The sequence below is a fragment of the Echinops telfairi genome, unplaced genomic scaffold, assembly GCF_000313985.2.
Source record: "Echinops telfairi isolate 266 unplaced genomic scaffold, ASM31398v2 ScPeMD7_1;HRSCAF=3_0, whole genome shotgun sequence".
Taxonomy (NCBI): domain Eukaryota; kingdom Metazoa; phylum Chordata; class Mammalia; order Afrosoricida; family Tenrecidae; genus Echinops; species Echinops telfairi.
Genome location: NW_022103896.1, coordinates 38,398,422 through 38,408,002, shown reverse-complemented (window position 1 = coordinate 38,408,002; position 9,581 = coordinate 38,398,422). Strand labels below are relative to the sequence as shown.

Below are 9,581 nucleotides of genomic sequence, written 5' to 3'. Positions count from 1 at the left end.
GATGCTATATCTTTTGATAGCTGGGCACCATCAGCTTTCTTTGCAACATTTGCTTATGCAAGGGGTTGGGTACATAAGCTTTCTTCACCACATTTGTTTATGCACCCATTTGTCTTTAACGATGTAATACATAGATCTCTTAACCTGGCCTTTAATCCCCTTTGAGCTTCACTCTTTGCTCTGTAAGCAGAAAGAGACTTGCCTGCACAACTCTCCCTAACTCTCTTTAGCTCGCTCTAGTCTTCTAAGTCTTGAGGCACACCACTCCCACCTGCCTCAGGAAAGAAGCAGCCTTCTCTATCCAGGTTCAGAGGTGCCCTGGTGGCACATGGCTAAGTGCCTGCCTGCTGAGAGAGATCCACAGTTTGAACCCACCCAATTGCTTTGAGGAGAAGACCTGCAATCTGCTCTTGGAGAGCTCACAGTCCAGAAAACCCTGTGGAGCTGGTCCACGCTGTCACTTGAGGTTTCCATGAGTTAGAGTGGACTCCATGGCACCCAAGAACATGCGGAGGATCAGGACACGTGGCAGCAAGGACAGTTAGTGTAGAACAGGGCATGGGGCGGGGTTCGGAGAATAGATTTAAATGAAGGAAGCAGGATGAGTCCCACAAAACTACTGACTCCCATTAGGACTAAAAGCAACAGCAAAGGGCAAATGCCTCAACTGTTTTGGTAAGGTCACACTGCATCCTTCTATCATTATGACATATGTTCTTTGGCTAAGCAGCCCTGGGGCGGCAGTGGGTCACGTGTTGGGCTACCAGCTGTCGAGTCAACAGTTTGAACCCCACAGCCTCTCTGGGGAGAAGCTGAGGTTTTCGGCTCCCATCAAGACCTCCAGTCTTGGAAACCAACCAAGGCAGTTCTATGCTGGCCTATTAGGGTAAGAATGACTCAGAGACATGAGTTTGCATTGTGTGTGTGTATGTTTCCTGTGCACTGCATATAATTGGATTGTGTTTTTAAATTCATTCTGCCATTTTCCACCTTTTGATTGAAGCATTTGATCCATTTACATTCGCTGCAATTACTGATTAGAAGTGACTTATGTCATTTTTTTATTTTGAGTGTGTGTGTGTGTGTGTGTGTGTGTGTGTGTCCATTAGTGCCTTCGTTGTCTTGATCCATTAGTGCTGCTAACTTTTGTGTTGTTGGTTTACTGTACTGAACCTTTTGGCTCCCTTGTCCTATCCTTTTGTGGTTATTTTCAATACTTTTTCTAAACGGTTACCATCAATATGACATTTCAGGGCTTGTGTCTCTAACACTGCAGGGTAAGTCGGTACCAAATTACCTTCCGTAAACTCAAACCAAACTCACTGCTGGGCCAGTGAAACTCCCAGCTGAGAGATCCAGGTTATGGTGACTATACTTTGGAATTCCACGGGGGTATCTTGATAGATTTTCCCACTCACCCCGTTTGAGGTCACGGTCTCAATCCATCTTGTGCACGGCCTTCCTCTTCTTCACTGCCCCTCAACTGTACCAAGCAAGACGGCCTTCTCTTGGGGGAGAGGGGCTCAACTCCCCTGGTAACATGTCCAAAGTATGAGAGACAAAATCTTACCATCCTTGCCTCCAAGGAGCATTCTAGCTGCATGTCTTACAAGACATAATCGGTTTTTTGGCAGTTCGTGGTCCTTTCAGTGTTCAATATGCATCGATCCTTCTTCAGTCTTCCTTATTCAATGTCCAACTTTCACACGCATATATTGCGACTAAAAACACCTTGGCTTGGATCAAAAGTGTTTTAGTCCTTAAAGTAACATCCTTGTTTTTCAACACTTTAAAGAAGTCGTGAGTTAAAGAGCTTAGATTCACAATCAATCTCGTAAATTTGGTATGTAGACCTTAATCATTTGTAGATTGTGGCGTTAATTTGCTGAAGGCAGAAACAAGAAGTTAAATCCATGTCCAAAAAAAATTCCACTCTCTTTCATACATTTACTATCTGTAGTGGTTACGTGTTGAGCTGTTTGAAACCGCCAGCAACTCCAAGGAAGAAAGACTGGGCTTTCTACTCCTATAACGAGTTACCGTCTCAGAAACCTTCAGGGGGCTATGAGTCAGCACTGACCCCGATGGCAGTGAGTGTGGTTTTTTTCGGATCTGATAACAATAGGGTCTCTGGTGGTATAGTAGCCACACATTGGGCTGTTAGCCACAAGGTCAGCAGTTTGAAACCATCAGCCAATCTGCAGGATAAAGACTGGACTTTCTACTCTCAAAAAGAGATGCCGTTTCACAAACCCACAGGGCCAGTTCTAGCCTGCCCTACAGTGTCCCTAGAAGTCGGAACAGACATGACGGCAGTGAGTTGGGAGTTCTGGATCTCATAATACCATACTGCCTCTTACTATCTTACAATACCACAATGTCTTATTTAACTCACACATTTTTCTTCCAATGAAGTATTACTTTTAATATTTTATAAGCAATAGAAAACTATAGTCTTATTTTGTTCATGAATGAATTCTAATAAAAATGATGCACTCATGTGGGTGAAGGGAGACAACGGACAGTGCAAGATACAAAAAAATAAAAACAATATCTAATTGATCAAGGATTCATGAGGGTGGGAGGGGAAAAAGAGGAGCTTATACAAGGGCTCAAAAGTAGAAAATGTTCTGTAAATGATGATGGCAACGTACGTATAAATATGCTTGGTACACGTGATGTATGGAATGTTATGAGTTGTAAGAGCCCCCAACAAAATGATTTTTTTAAAAGATGCACTCCAGAACTGTCAGTACTTATTACTACTGAGACAGCAAACTTCAATCATGGTCTCGATTTGTGTGATGTGTATGTGTGGGTTGTTGTGTTTGTTTTTTCTTTTTTTTCAGTTTATTCACAAACTTATTTTCAAGGAGAAAACACATGTAGCGGATGAATACTGTGACTCTTCCCTTTCTCGCTCCAAATACTTGCGCATAACACTGTTTCATAATACTGTGGCCAACAGGCTCTCTCGCTCTCTCTTTTATCTTTAAGTCCTTCCCAAAACACAAAGGAAACATCCTGCCGTACTCCTAGTTGATGTACGAGTGCAAAATGAGGCCGATAAAGTGACATCTAAAAGTCCTGGGGATCCCATTGTTCAAAACAAGGCACTCCAGCACTTCTTGCTTGAACTCTTCGCAATTATTACCACGGTAAATACCTCTCGATTTCCAAGGCAGTTACTTAAATGCAATAAACACCTAAGAGTTTACATGGATGGGGTATCAATAATTGACCGACCACTGAAATAACTGGGGGGAAAAATTAAGTGTAAGGGGTGAGTCACTGTTCTGGTTATACAATATTAAAACAACCATAATATTCAAACACAAAAAACTAAGCAATATTGAATAATAATTGATAATTCTGAAATACCGTAAGACTGAAATTCTGAATATCCAAAGATGAAATTTTGTTCCGAATTACTTTAGTTAAATCTATCACACAGAACTAATATTTTAAAATTCCTAATCCATGTAAGACATACATGAAACCCTTCAGTGACTAGACTTCAATAACTAGAACTCCGCATGGTGTGGCAGTTATGCGTGGATGAGCTCAAAATTCGGTGAGACCCTTGTAAGAAGTTCATGGCTACAGAATGACGATCTCAATTGTTTGGTCCTGTTTATTAGCAAAAATCTCCTAACTCTTTTATAAGATGTCAATTCCTTTGAACATGACCCTAAAAGGGTCTGTGTTAAACCACCTGTGTGAGAGACATCTGTCTCCTATGAGTTCTTGGTGAGTTTCTGTCTGTGTAAGACCGTGGACCACCCTTTGGGTGGGTTTCCCATTTGAATTTTACAGCACAACTTTACCACTGACCACGGAGTGCCCTGCCCTACTCTAGGCGTCTGGTAAAATGTGAGATCTATAGTGGCATGTGGTGTTCCTGAACATAACTTGCCAAAATGTGATCATTTCCTTGGAAGAAAAGCCATGCGCTGCAATCACACGTCTGAGCTGACAGACGTCCAAATGGCTCCTACGTAAAAAGAAAAGGTTGTTGTCTTCTGGAACATGAATGTCCACCTTTAACAAATTCAAACAGATCCCAACATAGACGTCTTCAAACTTCACGGGCTTCACGTGACCCATTGTGTCATAGATCCACGGCAGTAAGTCTCGGGACATGCCGTACCCCAGCCCACTACAGTAGGGAGGGTACGCCTTGAAAGGATACTCCTGTCATGAAATATGGGTTTTGGGGTAAAATCCTCTGTAGGAATAATTATCTATTAGAGGATAGCCGGCGAAGAACTTCTCTGAATGGTTTGAATGTAAAAGATACTTCACTAAATTGTCAGTATTGATGAAAACATCAGTATCTGTCTTCATGACATACGTGGCATTGAAGGCCATGATTGTTTTCAAGGTCAGGTTGTTATAGGGGTCTAAAAAATCTTGGCGTATTATGTCGCCATAAAGACGGTGTTCATCCTCTAAGGCCAATGTTAGTGTTTCCTCTCAGCCTGTTGGCCTCATAAAAAAATGTAAGAAGTCCATGTCCCCACCAGGACTTTTTTTCACCCCAAGTGCCTCTGATGGCCTGTCTGGTGTGAGGTGATGAGGATGACAAGACAGGGGTTTTCATGAGAGCAGTTGGAATGTTCTCGTAGTGTGAATGGAAAGTCTCATCTGTAAATTGGCTCATACTTGTAGAAGTACATGAAGTTTACACGTTCGATCACATTGTAGTGGGGAGGCTGAGGTACCACATCACGAGGAAACAGGAGTGACAACAGGAGAAGGCTCCATTTGAGGGACCTTAGTGACATCTTATTTGGCAGGGTGATTTGGAGGGCCAGGGTCATCCACAGCAGTTTGGAAGCACGTGAGGCTCAGGTTCTCCTCCTTATTGACCTATTTCTTCTGAGTAATAGACCTTCAACTTCACCAGCTGAATGTCCAGCAATCAAAAACAATTATTGAAAAATGATTTCTGAGCCCGGCACCTGTAGCTCATGGAGGCCAGAGCCCCGGAAGCACAATCCAGGCTGCACTCCCAGGTGACCCCTGTGGGTGGGTGAAGCCTCTCTTTCAGCGAATGCCCCTCCGGCCTGGCCACCCCAACCTCGAGTCCGGGAGGAGAAACCATCTCCAGAGAGGCCAATCCCTGTGCCACGGCGGAGCTACAGTCCCGGATCCCTGCCGCCTGCAGACAGCCCCTTCGGCCCGCGCACACTCACCGCCCGCCCGAGCTGCCATGTGTTGTTTTAAACATACAGTTTGTAGCATCTCTAAATTAAGTTTGTAAACCAAGGCAAAGGGCAAAGGTGAGTGACAAGAGAACCCACTCTACCCCCGCATTTATATGTGTCCTGAAACGTGTTACATAAAAAAGGTCAAGCTTTATGATGCATTGGCTCTGAGAGTTAATTATTTATACAAGTCATCGATTTGGAAAAAAATCCAAGTGCTGAGGCTAGGTAGCTGAAGGTGAAAATAAAGACATGGCTGGCTACCTTCCTCGAACAAGCTGCTCATACCTACTCTCTCTAGAAACCACGCCATCAGGTTGTCTCCCCACTGCTCCTCTGAAAAGACTCCTAAATTAACACACGACCTGTGGTAAGACTAACACAAAAGTTGGAGGTTGAAACCTAGGCAGCAGCACCAAGGAAGAAAGGCCTGGGGACCTGCTTCCATAATGCTGACGGGGAAGAGAAACTCTACTTATCGTAACACATGGTGCTGCCACGAGGCAGGGGCAGGCTTGACAACAGCGGGTTCTTGCACCCCGGAAGTGCTCTGGCAAGCTCACCAGGGTGATTTTGTGAAAATCAGGAGGCGACACAATTGTGATCACTTTCTCCTTGACAACGTCTCTTCTCCCGGCTGCCAGTACTCCGCACTCACTTCTTTTCCCTCCTACCTTCAAAAAGGCCTCCCCTTCGCCTCTGGAGTCCTTGGTACTTTCACTCCCTCACCTCTGAATATGGACAACCCCGGCTTGGTCCCCATTTCTTGGCTGGATCTCACCCAGGCTCATGGGTTTAAAATAGGATCTACTTGAAATTTCTATTTCCAGTCTGAACCTTTGAACCCCAGCCTTACTCCAACAGGCATGTCACACGTGGCTTTTGCCTGCAGTAGGACCACTTCTGACTCCATCTGCTGCCATTACCTGAATAAAGCCACCAATATCCCTCACTTGGATTACTGTGTTAACTTCCTCCCTGCTTCCACCCTGGTCCCCTGCAGTCACCTCTCAGCACTGCAGCCAGGATGACCCTTCAAGAACATGAAGTTGGATCCATCATTCCTCTACTCCAAACCCTCTAACCACGTCTCTCCTCATTCAGAGGAAAGCCAGTCCTGGCCAGGCCTCATTACTACTCTGCCTCCCTCCCTCTGTTCAAGTCCATGGCCTCCTTGCTGGACCTCCAACAAGACTGGGGGGGTTCTACCTTGGCTTCTGCACTTGCTCTTCTCTCAGCCTGGGGTGCTCCTAGTTGTCCCACGCTCCTTCAGGTTTGGTGCCAATCTTTCTGGTTGCCTATCTTATTGCAAAACTGCACCCACTTCACCCCTGCTGCTCCCTTCCTGCCCCCTCTCCTGCTTTTCTTCTTAGTAGTTATTACCGTATGAGCAACTACGTGTTACTTCAATTTCAAAGAACCACTTTATTGTTCCCACCCCATTCTCCCCCAGTGGAATGCTAGTCCCACAAGGACAGGGATTTTGTATGTTGATTCTTCTCCTCCTAGTGCTTGGAACAGTGCCTGAGCATGGGAAGCACTCAGTGTAGGAGTATATGCATCATATGATGGCACATGTATTATATGTAGGGATCTATATATGCATTATGTGTATACAGTTACATAACTGGAGCCCTGGTGTTGTAGTGGTTATGCATTCGGCTACTAACTGCTAGGTCAGCAGTTTGAAACCACCAGCAGCTCAGTGGAAGAAAGATAGGGGTTTCTACTCCTGTTAAGAGTTACAGTGTCAGAAACTCACAGTGGCAGTTCTACGCTGTCCTTTAGGGTCGGCATCGACTGGAAGGCAGAGAGTAAATGGGTATTTACATATGCATTATATGTACATGTATTATATAACTGTAGAGTACAAAAAGTTAAATCTTGATGAGGTTGAGAGAGTCTGGACCCTATCTAACCTCCTTCTACAATAGGAAATACAGCTTGCTCTGACAGTGATAGGAAGTGTGGGAATTCTTTAATATCTTCCATAGGAACTGAATCTGCTCTAAAGATGCCTCATGACTTCACAGTGTCTCTCCAACACCTTTCCTACATTCTGAGAAACATTCCTTGACTGTCAAACAATTAACGTTCCTTTCCCTTCAGCATGGCTGTCAGAATATTACCAAGGCAACGTGACGCCAGTAAAAGTAGCACCAAACACAAATGAAGTCAAGTTTGGAGCTTATCTACAACCACACAAACTCATCCCTATTTCCAAACAGATTTCACTAGAGTAGGCAGGGCCCCCAAAAGCCCTGGTGCCTGGGTGGTTACATGCTGGGCTGCTAACTGCAAGGTCAGCAGTTAGAATACCACTAGCAGCTCAGTGGGAGGAAGATGGGGCTCTCTACCCCCAGGAAGAGTTAGTCTTAGAAACTCACAGGGGTAGTTCTACACTGTCCTAAAGGGTTGCAATGAGATGGCATCAACTTCATGCCAGTGAGATTGTTGGCGGAGGGGGGGGGGGGGGGCGCACAGCCCAAGTTTACTGTATGACTATGATCCTACATGAGTAAACTTTTTTTTTTTTATCAAACTCCTTTTTAAATTAAAAAAGAGGTGACGGGGGACTCTCACCCAGGAACTGACGCCTGATAACACTGGCTGCATCATTAATTAATAAACAAGCAAGCAAAAACCCAATAGAACTCTACCATGCTTGGCTTGGTAACAACTCAAGTATGGGCAGTGCAGTATGGGAAGTGGGGCTCAAGCCCTGACTGGGCCTTTGCTGGCTGTCTGATCTTGGCTAATTTCTTCTGACTCTGTGCCTCAGATTCCTTATCTGTAAAATGAAAAGGTTGTTTCATAGGATAGCCAGGAGGAGGAAATAAAACGCACTTCTATAAAGCACTTGGCCTAATGTCTCAACTAGAGAAGGCTTCAAAAAGTTCAGGGGAAAAACAGCTTTACAAGATAATAGAATTCTTCCCCGGAACTTGAAACCCCGCTAGGAGTTGCTGCTAAGAGCATGGATGCCATTCTGACTCAGAGCGACTCCACAGGGCAGATGGCACTGTCCCAGGGTGTTTCCTAGGCTTTAATCTTGGTGGGGGCGGACTGCCACATCGTTCTTCTACAGCGTAGCTGGTGGGTTCGAATCTGGACCGGTTACAAGGCCAGCAGCGAGATTGCTCCCCCAGCTATTACGCTCACCTAACAATAATTCCCTTACCCCGTAGCAGAGTTCTTTGTGCCAAGAGGCTCGTTGGCATCACTGTTACTTCCTCAAGAATGAAGGCGACAGTCCGTAGGAAACCCATTCTTCGTGCTCTGTAGCTGATTCGGAGCAGGTGGGGCGTTTTAAGCAGGATGTATGTATATTTTCCATCGAGGCGGCGCACCGGGTTGCAAACGTGCTGGGGAAGCCAGCAGCCCCTCAGCACTGCTTGTTGGGGAGGAGTGGAAGCAGGGGCTGCGTGTGCCCGACCTGCCAGCTGTCCAAACCCTGGAAAAGCCCGTGCCACTCGGATCATCTGCGCGGGCTTTCCAGCTGCGGCTGACACCGCACACGCTCTCGCGGTCTAGCAAGGCGGCACCCCGCAAGCAGCTCCCCTCCACCTCCCGAGGAATCGCCCTCCGCGCCCGGCCGCCGCTTCACCACCCTACGCAAACCATAAGGCAAACCACCGCGCAGGCCTTGCCCGGCCCTGACGGGCTGGACAACCCCGTGACCAGGCCACTCCGGGCCCACGGCGGCCGGCGGGATGGACGTGGGATCCCGGGTGCCGCGGCCCCTCAGACCCCCCCAGGCCGCGCTTTCCGGTCCTGCAGGGTTGGCAGGGGAGATGTCAGTGGCTCCCGCCCCGGACCGCCCCGCGGGCCTCAGCCCAGGTACCTTTAATTCGCAGGAGAAGCAGCAGCGGCGGCAGCTGCAGCCAAACCTTCCCAGAGGCGACTGCGGTGGGAGGAGGGGAGGGGAGGGGCCGGCCACCGAGGCCAGCGAAGGCCGGGCTGGGCCAGAGCGGCCTCGCGCCGCGGTGCTCGGCGCGCCCCCTGGCGGCGGGAAGTCCTCACGGCGGCTCGGGTCTCTGAAGCCGACCTTGCGAATGAACGCACGTGGGAAAAGTACCAAATCAGTGGCTTGGAGAGAGGAGAAAGACCTAGAAGAGGTGTCATAAGGCCCAAAGAATTATTTCCTCTTCCGTCCATTACTAAGTATACATCCAAGCCCTCAGCTAAATAAAGGCTTCAAAGGTAAATCCAGGTTTTTAATTTTTTTTTTTAATTTTTAAATCATTTTTTTGGGGGCTCATACAACTCTTACCACAATCCATATATCTATATCCATTGTGTCAAGCACTTTTGTACATTTGTTACCATCATTCTCAATACATTTGCTTTCTACTTGAACCTTTGGTATCA

General features: G+C 46.7%; 2 protein-coding genes across 2 annotated transcripts in view; both read right to left on the bottom strand.

The window, feature by feature from the left end:
* The window catches only part of ANKRD46 (ankyrin repeat domain 46), a 40,912-nt gene extending 31,825 nt beyond the window's left edge, over positions 1 to 9,087 (bottom strand). Inside the window, exon 1 of the mRNA XM_045287228.1 lies at positions 9,055 to 9,087. The gene's annotated coding sequence lies outside the window, so the exon portion shown is untranslated. The remainder of the gene's footprint in view (positions 1 to 9,054) is intronic.
* On the bottom strand, positions 3,856 to 5,973 carry B3GALNT1 (beta-1,3-N-acetylgalactosaminyltransferase 1 (globoside blood group)). Its single transcript, XM_013006867.2, is given in 6 exon segments — positions 3,856 to 4,476; positions 4,478 to 4,565; positions 4,567 to 4,714; positions 4,717 to 4,739; positions 4,741 to 4,849; positions 5,940 to 5,973. Coding segments are annotated over 6 exon segments (1,023 nt in total).
* Positions 9,088 to 9,581: the final 494 nt, after the last annotated feature.